We start from the raw sequence: 27,437 nt of genomic DNA on the forward strand, positions 1-27,437 counted from the left end.
ATAATACAAAGTGATTCAGAATGAAAGCACGTATTTTTAATGTGTGACAGCGTCCTGTATCATAACTGAATCTCTGCCGTTTGTAACAAACTAAAACGTGTGAAAATCCGGTAAATATTCGGGGAGTTATGATTATTGTTGAAATGACGTCACATAGCTCACAGGGGAAAGTAATCGAACCCCGATTGCTGCAACCGCGCATGCGCCAAAGCCAAAGATTCCTGACAGCAGCTATAATAAGTATAGTAATACTGTACTTACTCTATATCTCTGGTGTACTATGTATAATGGATGTATAATACATGGATGTATTATATTATCTCCAGTCAGCCATCTTTGGCTTTGGCGCATGCACGGTTGGAGCAATCGGGGTTCGATTACTTTCCTCTTTGAGCTGTGTGATGTCATTTCAACACTTTTCTTGTCGTACCCCCAACTTGAAAACTTGAATTCGTGCTCACGGTGGAGAATTCGTAGTCGTAGAAATTAGAGTTGTATTCACAAGACTTTTAGATTCATACTCACAAAAAAAAAAAAAATTCCTAACCCGAACAGTTTCTCAGACTCATGTGTAAGACGGCAGAATTTTGTGTAAAACCGTACGAATGGTTAAGAATCATGGATACATCTTTTTATTAAGATGATTAATTTGTAAGCTATTGTCTCCCTGGCGCGGTTGAACAGGGAATTGCACAACAGTTGCAACAAAATCTTTGTCCATTCACTTTTAAACCCTGAACGCTGGTTATGCAGCTTGCAGAAACTCCCAGTAAATGTAGGGGACTCTCAGGCGGTAAACTAGAAGTTCTATCGAGACATGGATTGTTTAAAGTGACATAATTCTAGTGCAGCCCAACTTCGCTCTGCGGCATTAGACCCTGGGTCAGTGTGGATTTCCCGGCCATAATTGTCCCTTTTAGACGACAGAATGGTTTAAATAATATATATATATATATATATATATATATATATATATATATATATATATATATAAATATAGATATATATATATATATATATAATATATATATATATATATATATATATATATATATATATATATATATATATATATATATTCATCAGGTTAAAACTGGCACCAGTTAATACATTATGACGACTGCGTACGCAAAGTTGAAATATGTTTTGACAATACAACGCCACCTTTAACTATTATTCATTGTAAAAAAAATATAATAATAAGAAAACCCACATATGACGCCAAGTGAATCAGGAAGCAAACCTCAGGAACTGAAGTTCTCTCTCTCTATTTCATTTTTTTATTGGCGGTCGGCAAACAACTTAAAGAAGCATTACCGCCACCAACTGGTAAGGAGTGTGGATCACATGACAATTATATATACCTATATTTATATATACTTATATATATATATACACCCATATCCACATATACACCCTTATATCTACATATGCCTACACTTTTACATAGTCCCTACTTATATAGGCCCCTACACTCATTTATATGCTTTATATATACTAAATTCTATCATACAACCTACACTGTTTTAAATAATAAAAAATAACCTGATATCCTCTGTTTCCTGATTCTTTTTGCAATAAATCTACTATATCCAATTTCATTTTCATCCTACTAAGATTTCTTATTAAATAATTTCTCTGACCTGATAATTCATACAATATAAAATAACATGTTCAATTGTCTCATCTTCCCCACACTCACATTTCCCTGACCGATGTTTTCCTACGAACTGAAGTTTCTTGCAGCCAATGGCATTGCAGAGTTTGGGTATAGATCCGCCTTCGTGTGAAATTGGCCAATCACAATCCAGGACAGAAACTTCCGTCACAAATGACGCTAACTGAATCCGGAAGCAACCTCACGAACTGAAGTTTCTTGCAGCCAATGGTATTGCAGAGCTTGGGTATAGATCCCGCCTTCGTGTGAAATTGGCCAATCACAATCCAGGACAGAAACTTCCGTCACCCGGACTGAGCGTGTGACCATTTTTTGTAAGAGTTGTTCCGAAAAGAGTACCGCCGCGGTTACGGATGCGAACTGTTAATTGCGTGATTTCCTTCAAAAAGTTGCATCACATGCTCTTGCCTTTTTTTTTTGTAAAGCAAGACAAATGAGGTTGACGTCGTTCACGAAAACAGTAGCAGGTTGTTTAGCAGGAGAAACTGCGGGGATCTCACCGAAGGAATTCCGGCGTCAACTCATACACATCGCTGCCCTGCTAGCGCTACCGCTAACCAACGTTATCCGCATCTTTTATGCGGTGTGAATCTGACAGAGGTCTGTATGAATATCTTTCTATTGAAGGCGTCGTGTTTTCGGCTTAGTTACCTGTCAACAACAGAGAGCAAGGTCGGACAGGTCCCGAAACTAGCCATTTTAGCCACGTTAGCTAGCTAGCTAACTAGCTAGCCGACGCTAACGTTTGCCGGGTCCGTCTTCCACAAAAGGAACAGCGTGTGTGGACAAGACAGACTGGATCTGCATCCGGCACCCTTCTTTTGGCACCTTGTTATTGTTTCGCCGTTATTTTAGCTTCGCACGATGAATGGATTCAGCACAGAGGAGGACAGCCACGACGGACCGCCGGCTCCGCCGTTTTACGGGCAGAGCTGCTGTCTGATAGAGGACGGGGAGCGCTGCGGCCGCTCGGCTGGAAACGCCTCCTTCAGCAAGAGGATCCAGAAGAGCATATCGCAGAAGAAACTGAAACTGGACATCGACAAGAGCGTAAGACCATTGGTTGTTTCGTTTTGAAAGCTTTTTGCCTAAAAGTCGATTGTCAGAAACTGTTTGGAGTTCTCAGCTGTCAAGCTAATGCTACTTAGCTAGCTGCGTTGGTCAACAAAAGCCTAACCCTTCATGTTGTCACTCATGGTTCTGTTTCCTCAGCTGCTTTCCCGGTAGTAGGCTAAATGCCGGGCTAAAACTTTAGCTGTGCTAAGTTCGTGGGCTGCCTTTAAGCTCAGCTCACAGCTCTCTCCCTCATTGCAACAGTTTTTCTCCAACACGCCCCCGCTGCTCTTCTTAAAATGGCTGTTGCCAGCGAAGTTCACCGTGTTGCTTAACATTGTGTTTACTCCCCTTGTCCTACGGGTCAAAAATGACCAGAGATGTCACACATGTGCAAGTCTCAAGCAGGGGTGGAGCAGTGATTTATTTTTTATTTTTTTTTTTAAATGTGGGTGTGTTCCGGGGGGGGCACATGAGTGCCACATCAAGCCCATAGACACGACGCTGAAGTTGGCATCCGATTCGCGAATTAAATGGATGGGCATAAAGGGCCATTTCACTGCATTTTTGCCTTTTGATCGCCCTAAACTAGGTCCTGTATGGAAACTACAATAGTTAGACTGCTCAAATCTGGATAGAATTATTCTAAAGAGGGTACAGAGTCTTTAAAACACATTGGTTTTAAAACGCACTTTAAAACAATTTAAAACACCAACATAAGTTGGTGTATTACGAGGGTGGGCAAACCGTTAATATAACACATCCATGGGGCAAACGGGTTTACTTTTGGAAAATGTGGGGGGGGGGGGTGAAATAATCTTGCTTTAAAAGTGGGGGTGTCGAAACACCCCCATCCCCCACAGGTGCGACACCCATGGTCTCAAGTCATTATTTTTTTCTTGGGCAAGTCAAGTCACCTTATTATTGCAATTTTACCTGCAGAATCTGATCTTAATAAAGTGAAAAGACAAGATATAAGCAGACGTCCCAAGTTCCAAAAACTCATTTCAGGGAGATGCTTATCGAACCCCCCCCCCCCCCCCCCCCCTTCTGGTGGGGGTCTTTAATCTCTAATTTTGCCTATTTATCAACATTGGGGATTTTTTTTTCAAGGTTTACAGACCGGACGCGGTGTGAATTTTTCGCGTGATGTGATTACATACAAAGTCAATGCCAATCAAATTTATTTGTATAGCACATTTCATGCACAAACAATTCAAAGTGCTTTACATAAAATAAAAGCATTGCAGCAGGGAGTGGAAGAAGCATTAAAAATACATAAAAGAATATAAAGAGAAACAAATAAGATAATTTAAATGAATTTAAAAACAAGCAACAATCCAGATAAGTTCAAAGATATCGTGTAGATTTCATGCATAGACACATGAGAACAGAAATGTCTTTAACCTGGATTTAAAAATGTCTCCATTTGGTGAAAGTTTAATCTCCACTAGCAGTTTGTTCCACTTGTTGGCAGCATAACAGCTAAATGCTGCTTCTCCATGTTTAGTCTGGACTCTGGGCTGGACCAGCTGACCTGAGTCCTTGGAGACGCGAATTCGAGCCGGCGGCGCAAATGACGGTTTTGAGGCGGCGAATGATAAGACGCGAATTCGCGCGAGTTCAGAAAATCCAACTTTGGCGAAAATATTCGCGTCACGACAGCCTATCAGTGTTGATATTCTGGACGACAGTGACGTCATGCGTCCTGGGATCTTTTTAATAGCTTGGTTTCACGTGGTCGTAAGGGGGCGCGGTTTTCAGATGGTTGTCAGGAAGTAAATATGGCGACTACGTCTATGGAGGAAACCGTTCCAGAGAGTCCGTATTGTAGAGATTTAGAGCCAGTTTTTAGAATACGATACAAACAATTAGTGAGTAAATATGTTGGGCGGGACCCGTACCTCATGAAGATGAGTGAATTTTCTGGAGAATATAAGGATTTGCCGACCATCGAGGCTGTGGACATAACCAACTATCTGGTCCTTCAAACATCATACTACACAAAACAACAAGTGAAGGCCATAGCCACTGCACATGCCGACCGTGTTTGTTGGTCCTCCTTGAGCTTCATCCTTTGCTCTCGTTGAAGAGATGCCTCGGATTTCGGCTTAGTGGTTTCATAACCGAGCTTGACCGTCGGAGCCCAGTCTACCGACTCAACGTCACCCAAAGCGCTAGGGACGCCTAAAAAGTCACAATGAGGCCCATATTAGACTACTTGAAACTTAATAATCATTACTAAGTAAATGAGTATTTAACAACACCCCAATGCTATATAAACACAGCCACAAAAACAAAATTAGCAGTTAGCTAACATACCTCTGCTCCTCCCGACTGCAGACGTAGGTTTGAAATCCATTTTTTACGGCGTTGTTCTGTTAGCTTTTTACATTTCTCACCTTAGTGTACGACAACCTTTGGTATTCTAAAAAAACTTATTTCTTTTTCACGGGTAGAACGGTTGGAGCAGCCGTAAACAGCACAAAATACGGGCATCTTGATTATTTATTTTTTTTACACAGCAGTTCTATGGGCAGACTTCACTTCCTGACATCCATCTGAATTTCGCGCATTGGCGATGCAGCACTGTTACGTCACGAGAAACCAAGCTATTGATTTATCCGCCACTCACTGGAGACAGATGGACAGGCGCTCCGCAGATGAAATGGAGCGCCTGTAGTTGGTGTCCTGCCGAGAGATCACGGCACCGATCCTCCCGAGCAGGTCATCAAACTGGGTCCCGGTGAGCCTGAAATACGGCTGGAAGCGGCCGTCATCCAGACGCAACTCCTGGAGAAGGCGGTGAAATTATCCGAGCTGAGTGCGCCTCCGGATGATGTCACTGACCCAGACACGACGGCGTGTGCGTTCCCGACGAATCTCGGACTGCCACAGCAGGTACAAGGACGCGATGGTACTTATATCAGCCATGGTTGATGGGAGAATAAAATGGATAGCCCCTTGACCGAAAATTCGCTCGTTGTTTACTCGTGCGAGTAACGCGAGGCGAAAATTCGCACCGCGTCCGGCGGTATACCGGTTCACCCCGAATACCGGTTTATAATTTCTTTATGATGTGAATTTTTAATATACCGCCATACTGATATATTTGATTACACAACGGGGGGGGGAACGCTGCGTCGCGCGACATTGTTTGAGACGGGACCCTTTTCAGTGTTGCGCTTCTAAACAGGCATGTTTACTGTCTATTTTTAACGATATTTAAAAAATACTGGTATTGTTAAGCTGCATTTCCTTTCCCTGCTCTCCCTCCGTCTCTGTCAGTCATGCGTCTCTCTCACATAGCCCACACACACTCACACACACACACACAGCCCCTCCCCTCCATGCACACCGCGTGTGTCTCCATCAGCGAGATCATCCCTGGAAGCGTGGAAGCTTGCTAGCTTCAGCGCCGCGTTAGATTAGCTCCCAAAGTCCTATAAAAATATTTTATATTTTTAATACAATGTTGTCCCGTCCCGACGCGACCCATAGCAAACAAGCGATTACGCCTTCTTTATAAAGTTAACTAGTCGCAAGTTTGCCGTTAAAAAAAAAAATGTAGTTGGGTTGTCGAGGTCAAAACACTAGCAGCTGTGAATCAAATAAAGTAGTTTTTTTAAACTCTTACACTGAATGTTTGCTGCTTCAATCCAGATGAGTATTGAAAAATATTTTCCGCGATTGAAAAAGAGACGTGTTGAGGATGAGGAGCAGCCTGAACCGGAGGTATCAGTCTGAAACAGCTGAACAGTCCCACCAGTGTAATTAGCTATGTTATTCATTTGTTTACAATGAAGATGTGAATATTAATACAATAAAGTTCTGTGTGACCAATTATTAACGAAGGAATTATTTTGAAGAATTTTTATTTTAATTTTTAATTCTGTTCTCAATCTGTAGAAAATGCTGTGAACACCTAATTATGCATGAAAAAAAATAACATTGAAACCGTGATACCGTGAAAAAAATACCGTGATATGTATTTTTGGTCATACCACCCAGCACTAGTGTCCGGTCTGAATGCACCGTCAGACAGGCTGGATATAGATAGTTAGATTCGGTTCTTTATCGGTTCCCTTATCGATTCTCATTTGGAGAAAAAGGACAACAAACCGGTCGATTAGCATCAACTTTGTTTAGTTTAGAAGTAACACGAGTCATGACCTCACAAACCCAACAACGGTGAGGTCCACATTGGTCTATCCTGGCCTGGGTAATTTAACTCTTCCTGCTCTGGTGAAAGGAGAAGCTGGAGGTAGAGGTGAACTGGGGGTAGTACCACCAGCCTCTGGCTCTGAGCCAGTCAGGCTCTGTCTCTCATGATTTCATCTAAATGTAATGCCTGAGAAGGCTTTCATTTAACCTTAACCGTTACTAACAGCAGCTTTTACAATCAGGCAAATGGTGCTAACATGATAGGCAGTGTTTGTTAGTTAGTGACCTGCAGTGTTAGCCGAGGACATGCTAATGTTGCTAACGTTGCTGGGTTCAGATTCACCAACGTTAGTCCGAAGCAGATCGAAAACGCGACATTCATTCATAGTTATTGCATGTTGGTAGTATTTCCTCCCTTTGATGAAATATTCACTTTGCAAGTTGCCCTGTTGTTGTCTTTTTTAGGGATGTGTAATCAAACTTCAGAGCGTTTGTACCGCTTGGGCGCCATGTTTACTGTTGGCTGCTGGCTGCGCTGGACTCGCCACGCAACGTTGCGTGGTGACGTCATTCGTGCCCACTGGAATCGATAAGGGAATCGTTTGCAAAAATCGCCAAACGATTCCAAGGAATTGAAACACTGGGAACCGGTTCTCAACAAGAACCGGTTCTCGATTCCCATCCCTATTAATCAGAATCAGAATAACTTTATTAATCCCTTGCGGGAAATACTTTTGTTGCAGTGCTCTTATTACAGGAAAAAGAAAGATTAATTAGAATAAGATAGGGAAAAAAATATCGATATGTACAAAAAAACAATAAACAGTATTTACAATGCTACTCAGTAGGTAATTATTATTGTTATTGCACATGGTGAAGTAATGTCAGAGACTGGAATTATACAGTTTGATGGCCACAGGCAGGAATGACTTCCTGTGGCGCTCTGTGGTGCAGCGTGGTGCAATCAGTCTCTGGCTGAAGGTGCTTCTGTGGCTGCCCAACACATTGTGAAGAGGATGTGCAGGATTGTCCAGCATGGATTTTATCCTGGACAGCATCCTTCCATCTGACACTGCTGTCAGAGAGTCCAGCTCCTCTCCGACAACGTGGCTGGCTTTGGGGATGAGTTTCCTCAGTCTGTTGGCGTCCTTCACCTTCAGTCTGCTGCCCCAGCATGCAACAGCGTAGAGGATGGCACTGGCCACCACAGACTCATTGAACATCCGCAGCATTGTCCGACAGATGTTGAAGGACCTAAGCCGCCTCAGAAAATAGAGACGGCTCTGGCCCTTCCTGTAGAGGGCGTTTGTGTTTTTAGTCCAGTTTATGGTCCAAGTGCACCCCTAGGTATTTATAGTCCTCCACCATGTCCACGTTGACCCCACAGATGGAGACAGGGGTCACTGGGGCCTTACTCCTTCTCAAATCCACCAAGCTCGCTGGCTTGTCCAGGTGAGCGTAGACACGGTTGAGCAGGTAGATGATGGCGTCCTCAACTCCTAGTCGGGGCTGGTATGCGAACTGGAGGGGGTCCAGAAGTGGTCTGACCATGGGCCGGAGCTGTTTAATTAATGAGTTAAACCTCCACGTGGTCTCCTTTGTCTGCGGCGCTCTGCTCTCCTTCCTTCATGAAACCAAGAAGTATGGCCTGCGCTCCATCCTGCGTCTCCTGACTCTCTCTGTGAGCTCTGCCAGCCTCCATGTTAGACGCCTGATGTTATCGTCCATGATTAATATCACCATCATGCAGACCATGAACACGGTGGCCTCCCCGCTCTCCATGTTAGCTTCATGGTGGTGTTTTTTCTTCTCTCCTTACTTTTACCGGGTTTTGTTCTGTTCTGTTTTGTTGTTGAATGTGGCGCTAAAGTAACACGTTGCTGTCGCAGACGGCTGCGTCGCATCAGTCCCTATCAGGTCCGACTCATGTGGGAATGCAAACTGAAACATTTCCCCTGGGGAAGGACAGTTCTTAGAACGGCTCTGTCCGAAAGCGGCTTCTGTCAGCTCGTCTCTCAGCAGGAGGCGCTGGAGAAATCAAAAAACATGATTCTCACAGCACCGCTCTCCTTTTCCAGATGAGAGTAAGCCCTGTGTAGCAGATAGAGGATGGCATCCTCCACGCCCACCTTCTGCTGGTATCCAAACTGCAGTGGTTCCTGTGCGAGGTGGACCCGGGGTCTGAGGAGGTGGAGCAGCAGCCGTTCGAAGGTCTTCATGATGTGTGACGTTAGTGCCACTGGTCTGAAGTCTCCCGGCTCCCCGAGATGTTTCGTCTTTGGAACAGGGATGAGACATGAAGGCCCCATCCACACGTAGCCGGGTATCTGCTAAAACAAATATATTTTTCTACGTTTGGACCCGTCATCCACATGAAAACGCATTATAAACGAATGTTTTTAAAAACTCCAGGCAAAGTGAAGACTTTTGAAAACTCCGTTTATGCATTTGCGTGTAGACAGAGATAACCGGAGTTTTGCGTTTTAGAACATCACAATATGCGCCAAAACAACAACAAATCTGCTTTAAAGTCAAACGTGCGACCTTTGTTTACTGAAGAAGCATGGATGCCTTGAGAACTGTGGTGGTTATTATTGTGCAGGCGCTGTTTACTGCCTTGATTTTACACGCCCAAGTCGTACTCCCAGAGGTATGGCGTGACAATTTCCGCATGTCCCAGTCCTCACTGCTGTCGCTGTCGGAATTATTACGTCCTCATATCGAGGGGCAGTCCACCTGTCAGTGTGCTCAAAAAAGCTGCGTGCACACTTTATTATTTAGCTGACGAGGGCAGATTACGCAAAACAGCAAATGCATTTGGGTTGTCAAGACAGGTGAAAACGCAGATGTTTGGTTATGTGTGGAAGGTTTTTTTTTTTTTTTTTTTTTGAAAACGAGGTAATGTGGATACAAATTATTTTATAAACGGAGGGGGGGATATATTCGGTTTTAAAAATACCCGGCTACTTGTGTACATAGCTGAAGTCTCCCAGAGCTCGGGGACCCTCCCCAGATGAAGGCTCAGTATAAATAAACAGTGCAAGACCCCCACCTTTGCGTTTGCCGCTGCTTCTGTCCCTGTCCGCTTTCACCGTGGTGAATCCAGGTACATCCACATTAGCATCTGGTGTGTTCTGGGTGAGCCAAGTTTCAGAGAAACGCAGTAAACTGTTCTCTCTGAATGTCCTCACGAGGTCAGCCAGCTCGTCCGTCTTGTTTGTCAGACAGTTAAAGGTGCCATGGCATGAAAATAAATGGAGGCTTTTATATATTTTTATAGGCTTTAGTGGTCCCCTAATACTGTATCTGAGGTTTTTTCCCCCCAAATTCTGCCTTGGTGCAGAATTACAGCCAGTCCCAAAAATGAGCTTTCCTTAGGATCCTCAGAATGAGCTGTTTAGGGTCTGCAGCTTTAAATGCAAATTAGGAGGAGAAAGGCGGGGCAAAGATGGCTCTGGTTGGCAAAGATGCACGTAGCGCTAGTCATTTCAATCAGGGGAAAGGCAGATATTGTGCGCGCCATAACACCAACAGCAGGACGGCTATCAAAACAACAAATAAGTACACAACACTGGCGTTACAGTAAATGAGGTGTCCACTCGCATACCTCATGCTATTTACCGTTACATTAGCAACAGTGACTGAGCTATTAGCTGCAGAGCTAACGACACAGACAGACTGACCGTTTTGACTCTGGAACCATGAATGAATCATTATCCTGATGAAACGCACTGAATTTGCGGATTCATTGTTCTTCAGGAAGCTTGAAGTCGGGGGTTTTGGTCTAAAATGAGCGAGCTAACCATCTCATGGGCATGCAAACACCTCCAACAGCCCAGTTGATGCTATTAGCTGCATAGCTAACGATACAGACACTTTCTTGTGGTAACAAGCTATGTAACTATACTGTAGATACAGGAAAGCAACACAATTATAGAGCGTTAAATTACTTACTTGTCCGAGGTCTGTAGTTGGGCCAAAGAGAGTTGGTACTGATCCAGGGTTCATTTTCAGACGTTCGGCAACTAGCAATGAGCTGGCCAAAGAGCTGTGGGCGGGGAAAGGCAGTTTATTGGCTCTGGGGGGAAATAACCTCGACGTCATATGAGGCAGCTTTCCCGATCAGGCCATCTGCATGGTCACATTACCAAAGGCGGAGAATACCTTCCAGTGCATGGTTTAGGTCTATCGTCATTTTTAGCCACTGGGGGACCGCAGGCAGGCTAAGGGAACTCATATTAATGTTAAACTACCTTAAAAAGTGAAAATTTCATGCCATGGCTCCTTTAACATTTCCCATGATGAACGAAGGAACCAAGGGCTTGTATTTCCACCTCGTCTCCTCACGTGTGGGGTGAACAATGCCGGCTCGTCCCGTTGTTTGGAGTGCAAGCAGCTTCTGAATAAAAAAGCTGTCCGCTGCTGTGTTGCCGATAAGAAGACATATCCATAAAATATATATAAAGTACTACACAGCAAGTGCAAAAAAACCCAAAAACACACTTTAAATGCTGAAACTATACTACACGTGCGGAGCTACTGGATCAGCGTCCTGCTCGCGCCGGATCTAGATATTATGGAGTGTATTTTTGTAAAAACCAATTCGAGACAGAGTATGAAGTATGGCACTATAAACCAGTATTTATTTTGTAGTGTAACTTGCAATGTTTTCTTTCATGTTTTTTTGCACCACTCACTGTACACTTGAGTTATTTACTGCAGTGGCTTAGTTGCATAATAATTGCCAGCAGATTCCTGTTTTTCTACAGAGAGAATAGACTTTTTACTTTTAACCAGACAACTATCCGCAGCCCAGAGGCCCAAAAGCCTTCTATATAGAAGTTAGTTTTGTTATTCAATCGATGGGAGCGTTGTTGAGGAATATGCAACCAAAACTCGATTTACTACAGTAAAAGTCTTATGTATTGCATATTAACAAAACAAAGCTAGGTACTGTATGTACAGCATGTAAAACAGGGATGGGCAACTGGCGGCCCGGGGGCCGCACACGGCCCTCGTCCTCACTCAGTACGGCCCGCAACTAGATCAATAATAATTTAAAAAATAATTTAATTATACGGTTGACCGATAGAGGGCACACCATACGCAAACAATAGCGGGGCCCGGGCCGCTTTCCCCAACAGCGAATAGGAAAGTCAAGGAGCCATGGCCACTAGCAGTGGCAAAAAGAGAAAACTTGACCGAGAAAATCGCATTTTTCATCCAAAACGGGAAGAAGAGTACCTCTTCACCGAATTCAAAGGAAAACCAATGGAAAACAGATATGAATTCATATAAAATGTGTTCTTATTGAGAATCATTTGTAGCGTCTTTCATGTCCAATTATGCGTGGTCATGTGGCCCTCCAATGATAGTGCTGAAAAAATGTTGGCCCTCTTCATCATGGAAGTTGCCCATCCCTGATGTAAAATAACTTGTTTAAATATCTTTTATTTATCATCCCAAAAACAAACAAAACAACAACATAAGAACCATGTTGATGTGAAAGTTGCTCAAGCAAATGATTCAAAACAGTGAGTCATTCAGCTAAAGTTATTCTGACAAGTGCCACTGCATTTGTTGCAATATCCGTTTGTAGAAACGATTTGAAAAAAATACATCCATCTCACCAAAGACCCCGAATTCGTTTAAGCAGGTTTGGAAAATGGATGGATGGAAGGACAGCCGTCTCAGTAAGCAATCGTATTTGAAAAATACAATCACCCAATTTGAAACCTTTTTGGTCAAAGTTTATTGTCTTTATATAATCAGTGTTATGTATATGGTGCATATTCCTCTATGTATTTTGATTTCTTTTTCTCCACAAACAAAGCATCTTTTGGGCAGAGTTGTGGAACAGCCACATTTAATCTGTGTGGAATCGCCTGACAAAGAAGACGACACAAAGCAGAATGATTTGGAAGAACAGGTACCAACAGCCCTCAACTCCGCCTCGGGCATTCCCAGCCAACAGCAGTTATTAATGATTAATGCAAGAATGTCCCATTTCTGCATTATTGCTGTAGTAAGCCACTCTGCCTTCCATCATCGTGGCCTTGTGTGTACAATATTTGATCACATGCTTCCTGTTTTGAGTAATGACTTTATTGGTTATAAACTCTTACAAGCTTTTTAGACAGATCCTGTATGGTAGCTTGTGTTAAGATATTAGGCTAAGGTGTTGGTTTTGTGTATATTATATATTTATGTTTTGTTTTTGTTTTTCCCTTGTCCTGTCCAGCATTATGGCAGCAGAATTGCAAACACATTTGCTATGCCAAGGGAAGCTTTATGAATGTAAAGCTCCCCTTGATGCCCATCAACTCCTTATTTATTTATTTATTTATTTATGTTACAATACTTGACATGATGTGATAGTGCCGAGAGAGAGAGAGAGAGAGAGAGAGAGAGAGAGAGAGAGAGAGAGAGAGAGGAAAAAAAGGAACATAAACATGAAGAGACAATCATAGAAAACAATGAAAAATCAGACAACCAGCTGCTACACCCCCATCAGGAACAGCACAAGCAGGCCAGAGGACAGCAAGACCCACACCCAGTCACCCCATAGATCAGCTAAGAAACAAAAAAAGAAAAAAAACTGATTAAAAAAAAAAATAAACACACACCCACACACACTTCGCACAGCACATGCATCCATCCCCCAACTCCTCTGGGCCAGCAGCCCCCCCGGCCACCACAGACTCCTCCTCCTGGTCCCCCCCCGGTTTCAGTGTAGATTTTTAAGTAACAGCCAGCTTAGTCCATCAATAAATATTGATCCTCACACCATCCAGTGAGAACATTAAAGGGATAGTTCGCCTCTTTTTTAACATGAAGCTGTGTAACATCCCATATCAGCAACATCATTTATGAACATCTTCTTACCCCCTGCTGCGTCCTGTGAGCAGAGTTCCAGCCTCGTTTTGGTGCTGATGAAGGTAGTCCGGCTAGTTGGCTGGGGTTTAAAAAATAAAGCGTTTTGCTTCTCAGAACAATATGCGTTCAGAAGAGTAATACATTTGCATCACAAAATGTTTCTCCAGGGAAAAGTCAGACCTCACATCGCTTGGCCCTATTTTCTCTCCCTTCGTATCACTGCCTGCTGCCGCCTGACGACAGCCGCGCCTGTTACGGTGTTTGCTGCTCGGTCTGCACAGCAGGCAGTGATACGAAGGGAGAGAAAATAGGGCCAAGAGATTGTGAGGTCTGACTTTTTCCTGGAGAACCATTTTGTGATGCAAATATATTACTCTGTTGAACGCATATTGTTTTGAGAAGCAAGACGCTTTATTTTTTAAACCCCAGCCAACTAGCCGGACTACCTTCATCAACACCAAAACGAGGCTGGAACTCTGCTCACAGGACGCAGCAGGGGGTAAGAAGATGTTCAGAAATGATGTTGCTGATATGGGATGTTACACAGCTTCATGTCAAAAGACGCGAACAGTCCCTTGTAAAGAGATTTTTGTTCCAGCACTAGATTTCTTTGTAACGTACGCTATTATCTGTGCAGGTGCGGCATCTCTACATCTGCGATTTCCACAAGAATTTCATCCAGAGTGTTCGCAACAAGAGAAAGAGAAAGACCAGTGACGACGGCGGGGAATCTCCAGATCACGATGTGGAGGTGCCCGAGGTATGAGAAGAAAAAGTTACTCGGTTACTCAGCCATGATGTCAGTCAGCATGAACAACGTGGCTGAACTACATGACTTCACAGTGGTTATGAAGTCGTATTTCTTTGTTAATTTCCAATTAATTTTGGGGCCTGCTTTGTGTTATTATTATTAAGCTGAAACCAACTTATTCTGTTTTCGATTTACTGTTTTGAAACTGAAAAAACAACAAAAAGAAGTATTGCTAATCCTCCCTGCCCCTGTTGGTGTTTTCAGGTGGACCTTTTTCAGCTACAGGTGAACACACTGAGACGCTACAAGCGACACTACAAGCTGCAAACCAGGCCTGGCCTCAACAAGGCCCAATTGGCAGAGGTAACAACGCAGAAATGATCAAAGTTATTGCCTCTTTTTCAACAGACTTTGGCGATGGATACTAGTGCCAGTTTTAGGACCCTCAAAGAACTGATTGATTCTCAACAGAGGGATACAAAGCCATGTCATTATGTCACTTTAAACATCTCTTCCACTCGTGAAATCTTGATTATTTTGTTGTTATTAAACCTTTATTTAAACGGGAGAATCAAACTCTCGAGATCAAAGCTTTAAAAGATTTAAAAAAGATTTAAGAGTGTCCTGGTCGAGACAGCTTGGGTAGCAGCTCAGACCAGTAACGGTTACAACAATACAGAGGCATAAATAATTACATTTACACATCACATGAAACAAAAGAGCATAGCCAACAAAACTATGAACTTAAAGACCGTAACTGAGCTGGTGACATGATATTCAGTAATGATTAGGGTGTGTGGCTGACAGCCAAGTTATATTTTTCCTGTAGCTCTTTCTGCAATTTTTCTTTCATTTGTTTTAAGGTTTACCCAATCTAGAGATTACTGAGCAAATGTTTTCCAATTTTGATCTGAAAATGTAAATGAAAAAATATTTGACTCCAAATAAAAAAGCTATTTGACCCCCGCATTGAGCCCGATGGCCCTCGACCACAGAGTGGTCCTAAACTACATTAAAGCTGCTGAGTACTTTTGTTTTCATTTAATGTTATGCCTGAGACACAACAGTATATCAAAACAGTATGTGCACACCATCAGGTTATATTTGAATTATAATGACAAAACAAGGAGATAAAACTCCTATAAAATAAATAAGAAGATAAAAAAAGCCTTTCTTTAACTCAAAGGAGAAAGTGTTTTTGCAATAAAACACAAAATGAGCTACAGTAGAGCACAGCACGAACAGAGACAAATGGAAATCATCAGCTGTCATCTGAGTTGAATCTGAACATTTATTATGATATAAATGTTGTGAAATAGCGCTCTGCAGCACAGCTGTAGGCATACAACATAAAAACTAGCTACTAATTAGCACCTCAGAAAATATAATTGCACTAAGAAAAACATCTAATCAGTTGTTTATTTTCCTTGAGTCAGTGGTGAGGTTCCAAACAAAACTGTTTCAATTCATAAAACAGCGTATTGATGTTGAGCAGAGATTCTGCACCAGCATTAGGGCTGGGTAAAAAAAATCGCTTCAATCGATTTCATTTTAAATTTTGCAAAATCGATTTGTAGGGCATGAGATCTATTTATTTATTTATTTATTCTTTCTTTCATGAAGTTAACCCCAGTGGTCTCGTGCGTGATGCAACAGTGGCGCGTTAACGTCCGCTTTTCATTCAAGCGCACAAGCTTGCAAGATGGCCGACGCAGGTAAAACTCCGCTCAGCAAGCCGACCCAACTTAAGTCTGAGGTCTGGAACCTTTTCGGATTAAAAACAACAAAAGGACAAAGAGCTGGATAAAACCAAAGTGGTTCCCAACATCTGCCAAGCGGAGCTCACTTATTGTCGAAATACTCCAAACCTCAGAAACCACTTGACAAGGTATCACACTACGCTAACATTAGCTTCCGCCAACAAGCCGTCCGGGGCAAAACTAAAGAAACTGAGGGAGTCGCTAACATTACCAGCCGATTCTCCGCGGGCCATAAAGATAACAGAGGCCAAAGATTTACGTCCGTACTCGTTAGTGGAAAACGAAGGCTTCAAGCGGCTCGTTCGTGTGCTCGATCCACAACTACGTTATGGTGCAACGTGAACATGTGACTGATGAGTGCGTATCCACTGTTGGCTCGCCTGGCGAAGCCATACCTTTGTGTCCCAGGGACCAGTATTGAGTCGCAGAGGGTGTTTTCAGCTGCAAAAAGGAGCTGCCTAACCCCAGATCAGGTCAATGAGCTCCTTTTCCTGCACAAGAATCTCACAATTACCAAGTGAGAAAAAAGTCACAATAACAGGACTTGACTTTAGATTGTTTAAGTTTACTTTTAGTTTTGTTACCATTATTATTATTATCATTTTTGCACATTAAAGGGACACTATGTAATATATTAAGTCATTTATAAGCTCAAATCAACATGTTCATTCATAAATTAGTCCTCATTGGTGTAAAATTATCTCTGTCAAAAATCTCACTTATCCTCCTGAGTGAAGAATAACTTGTCTGTATCTACATAGAGCAGGTAAGCTCTATGGAGGCCGCCATGTCCTTCCGGTCTATGAAAAACGACGAAGTGCCGAGAGGGACATAAAGCACTTCGAATCGCGTTTTCCCCAACGCCAGGCCTGCAAGCGGAAATGACGTCATTTTGACATCACGTCCGCCGAATGGCTTATTACTGGCGCTAATGGTAAATAGATTTTATCTCGTAAATGATCCCACTAATAATGCATTGATTGTTACCAAACTTTTGCCGTAGTACACATAGGCTCTTAACTCACAAAACGAGGCATTAGAAAGTTTGTAAGTTTACCGGGAGTTTATTTAAAAGAACACTTTCCAGATAGCAACTACACACTGCTGCTAACGCTACCGCTGCGTCGACGTCACTTCCGGTAACTCCCGGAATATGACTAATGGCATTGTTTGCACACCAAAGGCTATGTCAACTTGTGTTATCTGACATGTTATCTGCCATCTGTATTTATAGTGTTGTTGTATGTGTGTTATGTAATCCTTTGTACTGTGTGTCTTGATGTCTTTTTGTTTGTATGGACCTTGAGTCTGAAGCCATAGCTTCTTGAATCTTGACACATACCGCCTGCCGTAGTTCAAGAAGTTGCAACGCACATTTGAAAACGCGAGGTGCTAGAGAGCAAATTAATTCGACTTTGCAAAATAAAATTGCACCACTAGATGAGGGAAGAAATTACATAATGTCCCTTTAAGAAACAATGCCTTAATGCAATTTGCAGTGATGGAATGTTGTAGTTCAAGTACACTTTCACTTGCAATTCCTTTATAATTTTAAAGTTGCACTTTTGAGACAGTTGTGTTTACAGCTCAAGTTTAAACTGTCGAGTTCACAAGTTTGCACTTAAAACCTGTTGTTTATGGTGAAAATAATAGATAAAATAAAATACATTAGTATTTTGTAAAACAGTTGAGCCATTTTCATTATTTAAGAGCAAATTGAATTGAATTGAATCGTGATTAATCGATTCAGGACATTATGAATCGAAATCGAATCGATTTAGGTAATTGGCCAAGATACCCAGCCCTAGTATTGATAGGTAACAGGGGAACTCTTTACAAACTGACAGCAACAGTTGAAAATCTTACACAAATGTTGAAAAGCACTGCATTCCCTTCTGTACTCTTAACACTGTTTACAGTCTATGTTTGCTCATCGAGTGTATTAGTCATGTAGAGCTGCTGGAGCCTGGAATATGTTCCTGCAGCCAGGTTAAATCGGGTTAAGCCGTTTTCACACAAGCAATGGACTCCCTGAAATGTTATACAGATGTTCCAGAGCAGTGATATTTGAGACTGCAAATGTCTGGACGTGTTGACATTTCTCACCCGGCCCCTAATGAAATCTTCAGAATGTCAGCTGGCAAAATAATGTACATATGTGGTAACAAATATTTCAGAGAATTTGCTTTCATTGTGCAAATGAAAGCGTTGGGATTGGTGAGTTTGTCCTTTTTTTGCTGACCCATATGCTGCAAGCCTGGAGCAAACTATCTGCACTTTCTCTGGGAATTCTCTGGTGTTTGTGTTTAACAAACAAATAATATAGCAGTTCTGGACCAGCAAAGAATTTGTTTTAGGGTACCATCAGTTTTGGGCTCGAACCAGAGCTTTGTTGGTTAACAGAAAGAAATGGTTCCAAGCTCTGGAATCTGTTTGATGGAAAATGCCCCAATGTGGAGGTGAAATGATACCACTTTGTATATGTTGTTTGTTACTTTTCAATCGAAATCATCATGCCATGTTCTGTTTTTATGGCTTAGCTTGTAGTTAGAACAAAATTTGCATTGACCTATTTATTAAACATTTATCCTGTTTTTCTGCCAAATTGAAAGTGAGGAAAGGTGGGACATAAGAGGTCCTCCGGCAGGCTGGGCCTATAGCAGCTTAGCTATGGGATGTTTCAGGGTCACCTGAGACATCCCTAACTATAAGCTTTATCAAAAAGGAAAGTTTTAAGCCTAATTTTAAAGTAAGAGATGGTGTCTGCTCCCCGGACATTTACTGGCAGCTGGTTCCATAAGAGAGGTGCCTGATAACTGAAGGCTCTGCCTCCCGTTCTACTCTTAGAAACTCTGGGAAGCTCAAGTTAACCTGCAGTCTGAGAGCAAAGTGCTTTGTTGGGAAAATATCTAACAATGAGATCTTTAAAGGGAGAGAAAATAGGGCCAAGCGATTGTGAGGTCTGACTTTTTCCTGGAGAACCATTTTGTGATGCAAATGTATTACTCTGTTGAACGCATTTTGTTTTAAGAAGCAAAACGCTTAATTTTTTAAACCCCAGCCAACTAGCCGGACTACCTTCATCAACACCAAAACGAGGCTGGAACTCTGCTCACAGGACGCAGCAGGGGGTAAGAAGATGTTCATAAATTATTAGGGATGGGAATCGAAAACCGGTTCTTGTTGAGACATTCAGGATGAGCATGGTTTTTGTGCTGTTTTTTTGCCCTTTTTTAATTAAAAACCGATCCATTGTGCCTGCATCTCGCGCTGGCTAAAGGAGCTAGCGTGCTCTGTGGTTTAAGCGGGCTGCGTTGCCAGGTTGAACAGTGTGCCCCCTTTAGGAAACACCATTAAGCCTTAATTAATACTTAATAAAAATACCTAATACTACAAAAACGCAAACTTATTAAAAATACTTAATACTGTGCAGTATTCGCTGTATGTTATATGAAACAATGTATTGTTATTGTTACCATATTATAAGCTACTATGCGAGTGCGAGCCACCAATTGAAGCTTGAGGAGCCGCACAATGAGTATCTCTGGACTAAAGGGACCTGGCTCGCTATCGGGTGGTTTTCAATGTTGAAGAGCTGAGATTTCAATTCAGATAACCTCGCCTCCAAAACTACAGAACGCCTACATTTGTTACATGCACCGTTATCGTTAAAGGACGGAGAGGAGCAACTAAACATCTGACACACGGAACAAGAGAAGGCAGGAGATGGAGTGAGCTGGTAGCCATGCTAAGCTAGAAAACCAAATGCACAATAAAAACCAAAGATATGTGGGAGTGAGTGTTGGGATAGAACAAGTACGGAGCTAGAAATTCCACAGAACACAAACAAGGTGACGGGAAGTGATAAAATATATCTTATCGCAAATGCGTCAAAGCTATTCAACATAGCACAGCATGAACTGTTGGCATTACACTCTGTGCTGCTACCTGTGTTTGATAAAGATATCAGGATTAACACAATTTACTAAAATAACTAGATTGTGCCTACTTTTGAAGGACTGGTTAACCACTGCGGAGTAACATGGAACTGAAATCTATTTAACCCTTTGTGTGGTCTTAACATTGTGTTTACTCCCCTTGTCCTACGGGTCAAAAATGAGCCGCCCCACCAAAGCCCCAAAATAAAGCAACTTAATTGAATTTTAAATCCAAAATCTATTTTGTATGATGAAACCACCTGTTATTTATCTATTCAACTCAATTCAATACATTTTTTATCATGTATTTTTTGTTACACAATACAAAAAGACAATCACCAGTTTTCAAGGTTACACTTTTTTTTTTTTTTTTTTTATGACCACAAACCAACTGTCAGTTGGACCAACAGTTTTCTTGTTTTCCCAGTTTTCTTTTACATAATAAAGGTTTATTATTGCTATTATATAAATGTGAAGTAATTACTTCTGAATTAATTATATTGAAAGGGAAAAAAACAGTGAACTTTTTTTTGGTGTTTAAATGTTTTTATAATTCACGGGTCAAAAATGACCCATAAGACAATCTTTGTACCCTAGTGGTGTACAGCCCACATGGAACATAAACAAAAATAAAGTGTGACTTTTTATAATGATGGGGTCCCTTTAGGAAAAGTCATAACATTTCAAGTTGGAAAAAGATAGTTTAAGGTATTTTTTCTACAGCTAAACATGGTAGTGGCTCACTTTTGACCTGCAAGACAACAGGAGGGATAAGAACTGTTCCATTATATTAAAAAGCAAGATGGGAGTGGGTTTTTGAAGTGGGACCAGTGAAACATGGACTTTATTTTGCTAGTGAAGCAAATACTTGCAGTAATAAGTGATCCAGCTATGTGAGCTGTAAATATTAATCTAGAAAAAGGTTCATGCCCTGTTGGCCTGTTGGCAAACTAGCATAAAGTTTGGAGAACACTAACATGTAACTTTATCCTAAGCAAACGGTTAATCTCAATCTTCAACAGGTAAAGTTTGAGACGGTTATGCTGATAATGCTGATAGTCACTGAGCAGCTTTCATGAGTTTTTCCTGGCCCACAGCTCCATGTTCCTTTTTATTACTGTGATATACATTGTGTGGTTGGTCCTAATTCACAGTAATTGGTCGTGGGGAGATTGTAAGGCTGAGGAGTGAGACAGCTGCATGAGGTCCACCTGCTGATTTGGCAAATTACCGGGATGCAGGGTCAGACTCGGCTAACCCAGCCAACAGTGGGAACAAATGAAGTGAAACTGGGCTGTGAGTTGGATGTTTCCCCAGGCCTTTGGTCGGGTTCAGACCCTCCCATTACGAAGCCTCCCACATCATTAATAAAGCACCAGTCAACAGCCCTGCAACCAGCTGCAGCTGTCCTGACTCCAGCCCTTCACGGGGGAAGCATGGCTGCACAGAGGATGTTTGTTTTCGCCTTACTCGTGTTGTTTTCCTGTCTTAAGAGCAGGCCAACCAGGTGTGTTTTTTTTAAGGCTGAAAGGTTTCCAATTTTTGAGAGAATATCTTTCTTGTGGTCTTACTTGAACCTCTTTTCAACAGGGTTTCAGCTGTGTTTTTGAGTTGTAAACTTGCACATTTGACAACATTGCTGGTAGGGATGGGAATTGATAAGATTTTTACAATTCCATTTTCGATTCTGCTTAACGATTCGGTTCTTTGTCGGTTCCCTTATCGATTCTCATTTGGAGAAAAAGGACAACAAACCGGTCGATTAGCATCAACTTTGTTTAGTTTAGAAGTAACAGGAGTCATGACCTCACAAACCCAACAACGGTGAGGTCCACATTGGTCTATCATGGCCTGGGTAATTTAACTCTTCCTGCTCTGGTGAAAGGAGAAGCTGGAGGTAGAGGTGAACTGGGGGTAGTACCACCAGCCTCTGGCTCTGAGCCAGTCAGGCTCTGTCTCTCATGATTTCATCTAAATGTAATGCCTGAGAAGGCATTCATTTAACCTTAACCGTTACTAACAGCAGCTTTTACAATGAGGCAAATGGTGCTAACATGATAGGCAGCGTTTGTTAGTTAGTTACCTGCAGTGTTAGCCGAGGACATGCTAACGTTGCTAACGTTGCTGGGTTCAGATTCACCAACGTTAGTCCGGAGCAGATCGAAAACGCGACATTCATTCATAGTTATTGCATGTTGGTAGTATTTCCTCCCTTTGGTGAAATATTCACTTTGCAAGTTGCCCTGTTGTCGTCTTTTTTAGGGATGTGTAACCAAACTTTCGAGCGTTTGTACTGCTTGGGCGCCATGTTTACTGTTGACTGCTGGCTGCGCCGGACTCGCCACGCAACGTTGCGTGGTGACGTCATTCGCGCCCACTGGAATCGATAAGGGAATCGTTTGCAAAATCGCCAAATGATTCCAAGGAATTGAAACACTGGGAACTGGTTTTCAACAAAAAACGGTTTTCGATTCCCATCCCTAATTGCAGATGAGTTACAGTGGGAGTTCCATCCTCCATGTGCTGTAAGCAAAACGGTGATTTCTAGTGTTCTTTTGTATCGCATACCACCTCCTTTGAAAAGATGTTCTGAATCTGGTAGCTTAGAATAGAAAAATACTTAATTCATCCGCCAATGGAGGAAATTCCATGATAGGCCGACAATCAAATCAAATTTATTTGTGTAGCACATTTCATGTACAAACAGTTCAGTTTTATGCTTTACATAAAATAAAAGCATTGCAGCAGGGAGTGGAAGAAGCATTAAAAATACATAAAAGAATATAAAGAGAAACAAAAAAATCATTTAAATGTATTTAAAAACAAGCAACAGTCTAGATAAGTTCAAAGATATCGTGCAGATTTCATGCATAGACACATGAGAACAGAAATGTTTTTAACCTGGATTTAAAAATGTCTACATTTGGTGAAAGTTTAATCTCCACTGGCAGTTTGTTCCACTTGTTGGCAGCATAACAGCTAAATGCTGCTTCTCCATGTTTGGTCTGGACTCTGGACTGGACCAGCTGACCTGAGTCCTTGGATCTCAGAGCTCTGCTGGCTTTATATTCTCTGAATAGATCACAGATGTGTTTTGGGCCTAAACCATCCATCCATCTATGAATCTGAGCGAGTGGCCATGCCTTGTGGAGTCCCTCAGGGGTCAATTCTTGGACCTCTTCTGTTTAACTTGTATATGCTCCCTTTGAGTCAGATATTGCAGAACTTTAACATCAATTATCACAGTTTATGGAGACGATACACAACTTTATGTGTCTCTGTCACCATGGCGACTGCAGCCCAGCAGACGTACTGTGTCAGTGTCTGGAGGAAGTAAACACCTCACAGATGGATTCTGGGACTAAATCGTTCTGGGATTTGTAAACCATCAGCATGCTTTTACAATCTATTCTGTGACTGACTGGAAGCCAGAGTAAAGATTTTAAAGCTGCTGTGATGTGTTCAGATCTCTTAGGTGCTGTTTATACATACCCGGGTATTTTGATAAACGAAGACCTTTCCCTTCGTTTGTGCCTTTCGTTTATACACAAACAGAGTTTTGTGTATAAATGTGTATAAAGTTGTGTATAAAGTTTTTTATGCCTCTGAAAACGAGGCATAAAAAAAACTCCGGCAAAAGTGGAGATTTTTTAAAAACTCTGTTTAGTGTTTGTGTATAAACTGGATGAAAGAGACAAAAACAGAGTTTTGGGCAATATCCGCGGTAAAAGACCGACGTCCATTGTTTATCTGGCAAGCATGGAGGTACAAGTAATAGCAGCATTTCTGTTTTTAAGAGCTATACTCGCTTGTGTGCTTTTGAAAATTAAAGTCATACAGTGTATTGACCAACAAAGACGCATTAGGGCTCGGAGGGCAGCAATGGCGGAGCTTCTTTTGGCAGACAGAGCCCGGCCATACCACCGCCAGCGGCGGCGATTCTGGGTTCGACCCGGACGGACTGCTATGTGGTGGGAAAATTTTGAAAATGGCCTTGTTATCCCGGAGGAATGGAGGGAAAATTTCAGGATGTCACGATTCTCACTCCTTTCCCTAGCAGAAATGTTCTCTATTAGGCTTCTGATTGGCTTGTGTGGAATTCTCATTGTTCTAACACTGCCACCGTTAGGCTTGGCGTAATTTAACAGTTCCTGATAGCGTATTTATGCGGATCAATGTAGACGTGTTTTTTTTAAAAACCGGGGCTGTGTGCACCTAGTTATTTTTGCAAACGAAGGTTAGAAAATATGCGTTTATCAAAATACCCGGGTATGTGTAAACAGCACCTTAGTCCGGGTTAAAACTCCAGCAGCAGCGTTCTGGATGAGCTGCAGATGGTTAATGCTCTTTGTGGGAAGTCCAGTTAAAAGTTACAGTGATGGAGTCTGCTGGAGATGAATGCATGGATGAGTTTCTCCTGGAAACCTTTAATTCTGTTGATGTTTCTGAGGTGGTAAAAAGCTGCCTTGGGGACAGCTTTGATGTGGCTGCTGAAAGTCAGATCTGAGTCTATCAATGAAAATACCCTGTTTAACGTGAACATTACAAAGTGTTTTCTCAGCTGTTTTAACAGTGCAATATTGATTTACATGAGTGACTTACAGGTTTCCTTTTGTCCTTTTTGTCTTTCTCAGACAGTGAGTCGTCACTTCAGGAACATTACTGTGAATGAGAAGGAAACGCTGACCTACTTTATTTACATGGTGAAGAGCAGCAAGAGCCGCTTGGACCAGAAAGGGGACGGAGGAAAGCCACTGGACTGAATGCTCCCACAACAATCACCACAGCAGCAGCTACAACCACAGTGACAAACAGTGGCAACTATACATGAAACCTGGACGTAACTTATAGCAGCAGCAGCAGCAGCAGCAACCAAAACCCGCTCCACCTCCACAGCTTGGTCTCCTCCCCGCTCCCCCTGTAGGACCCCGACAGGAACCTTTACTGTCCTCTGAGGACGATAAACAGCCGTGGAAAAGAAGTGAAGGTGGGATGAGTTCGCTTTGGCTCATTTTGCCTGCTCATAAATGCATTCTCATGTTGTCACAGTGGTTGAAACTCCTTTACTCATCATTCTCTGAACTGTTCCCCTTCACAAAAAAAAAACAGTTCTATAAAGACTGCCCTACCGGATCTGTATATGTACAAAAAAAACACAGCATCTGATCGCAAGTTACTTGGCTAAAAGAAATGTACAATATATCTGCCTAAAAAGATGAAAAGCAAAAACACGTTTTAGTCATTTTGGGGCTTTTTTTTTTTCTTTTTTTTGCTGATTTGACTGTTAACACATTCAGTGGGAAGACATATTGTTCCAAACAGGAAGGTGAGTTGGAAGTGAGTAAGGCTATAGGCCGGATTCTGTCTTTTCTTTTCTTTTTTTTTCTTTTCCATATAAATGAATAAATTGTTGGAAAATGTCTTCACTGGAATCTATAAGATCAGATTCATTTTCAGTTCAGATCTTCAAAATGTCGATAATTATTAATAATGTTCTAAAAAAAATGCACTTAGATCTGATCTTTAAGTCACCTCCTTCTAACCGAAAGCCACTCTTCCTTTTTGTTGGTCAATATTTTACTCGTTTTTCTTTCTTTTTTTATTCTTTTTTTATTCACAGCTTCATTCATTTTGTTCTTTTCTCTTTAGTAAAGCCTTAATTCTACAAGTTGTATAACGTTTGCAGATTTAAACTTCATTCGGCTTCATGTTTTCTTCCACAGGAAGTGAAAGTTGATAATTGGCTTTTTTTTATTGACAAACACTGTTCACAGCAGGCAAAAATCTCCAGTTTCAGGAGTTCCAAACCTGGATGTGTGTTACTTATCGATTCCCTGCTTACATGCAGGCACTTTTCACTCACAGTTGCAACAAAAATTGCTTGAAGTGACACATATTCACATATTTCTTCCCCAATTAAATTAATCCTGCTGGGTGTTATAGTGATCCAACAGGATTCATTTGGAAAATTGAAAAAACAAATAATTTTTAACCAAAAAAATTAAAAGCGAAAACAGTTTGCGGGCAAGAACAGAAAATTGATTTGACTTTTTATATTTTCCTTTTCAAATCACACACTCCTGCCATTGTACACATTTACCTTTATAGTAATGCACTGCTCAAGTATCCACACATTGTACTTCTTCTATCAGCACAACCCTCCTCCAGCTGTTTCAATCGTGGTGACTTCATTGATTTAACTCACAGTTTAAGATTTCTGATTTTTATTTTCATTTTTTTTTTTTTTAAGTCTGTCACTTTTTAATCTTGCTTGTAGGTTTTGTTAGTGTCATGTAGATGACACCCATCTTTATTAACATAGGTCATGCCTCATTAACCTGCTGTATTAGGAAAAAAAAGAAAATATATATAAATATGGCTGCGTTACTGCTCTTAATATTAATAAATGTATTGTACAGACATCAGTAACAAGTCTTTTCTGTGTTACACATTGTTTGGGTAGTTTTACACAGTATGTCTTAACATGGAAATACCATTCAAACTCGTGCTATTTAGGGACCGAGCGGTGAAACTGCAAGGACCCTAATGTATCTGTAAGGATTATACTTTCTTGTTCTTTGCAAAAGATGCTCGAAAACTCTTTAAATTTTGCGAGCGCCACCTGCCAGTCGACGACATGAAAGAATCTAAACTTTATATTTTTGGGAGCCGCTCATTGGCTCTGTAGCGCCCCTACGATGCTTAAAAATGGTCCCCGCATTGGGGTTAGTTTCACGTGGGACGACGAAATTCGGAACACTCATTCATCATGCCCAGACGCACAAAAAAGTCTCTTGCCGCCATGGTCCCACATCCACAGGAAGGCGGCCATTTTGGATGGAAGGTACGTTTTGGTGCCATTTTTGCCCGATTCCACACCTTGCTTAAGATCGAACTGCTCCAACAAATTTAACCCCTTAACGCCTATTGTTGCATATATGCTACAAACCGTTTGACTCAACCAACCAGCTGAGATAGCATCTTTATTCCCCCAATGCCGGTTAGTCCATATTCACTATGGACCTAGGAACCTTTATATAAATAAATATGTAAAAACAAAAGGGTGAATAAAAAAACATTGTTTTTTCACTGTTATATTACTGTGTTGTTGTTATCTTATTATTGAGCATTATGCCTGGTGTTGCAAATAAGCAACATACCCAAATTTCTATTTATTTTTTGTGCAAAAGTGAAATTAATAATCTCAGCATTATTTA

At 41.6% G+C, this 27,437-nt stretch overlaps 1 protein-coding gene across 1 annotated transcript; it reads left to right on the top strand.

The window, feature by feature from the left end:
* Positions 1-1,977: 1,977 nt before the first annotated feature.
* sap30l (sap30-like) lies at positions 1,978-26,652 on the top strand. Its single transcript, XM_075487306.1, has 4 exons — positions 1,978-2,728; positions 14,409-14,531; positions 14,787-14,885; positions 24,855-26,652. Exons 1-4 carry the CDS (start codon positions 2,543-2,545, stop codon positions 24,981-24,983), a joined length of 537 nt encoding a protein of 178 aa, XP_075343421.1. The 5' UTR covers positions 1,978-2,542; the 3' UTR covers positions 24,984-26,652.
* The last annotated feature ends 785 nt before the right edge of the window (positions 26,653-27,437 follow it).

This window comes from Odontesthes bonariensis, chromosome 16, assembly GCF_027942865.1.
Source record: "Odontesthes bonariensis isolate fOdoBon6 chromosome 16, fOdoBon6.hap1, whole genome shotgun sequence".
Lineage (NCBI taxonomy): Eukaryota > Metazoa > Chordata > Actinopteri > Atheriniformes > Atherinopsidae > Odontesthes > Odontesthes bonariensis.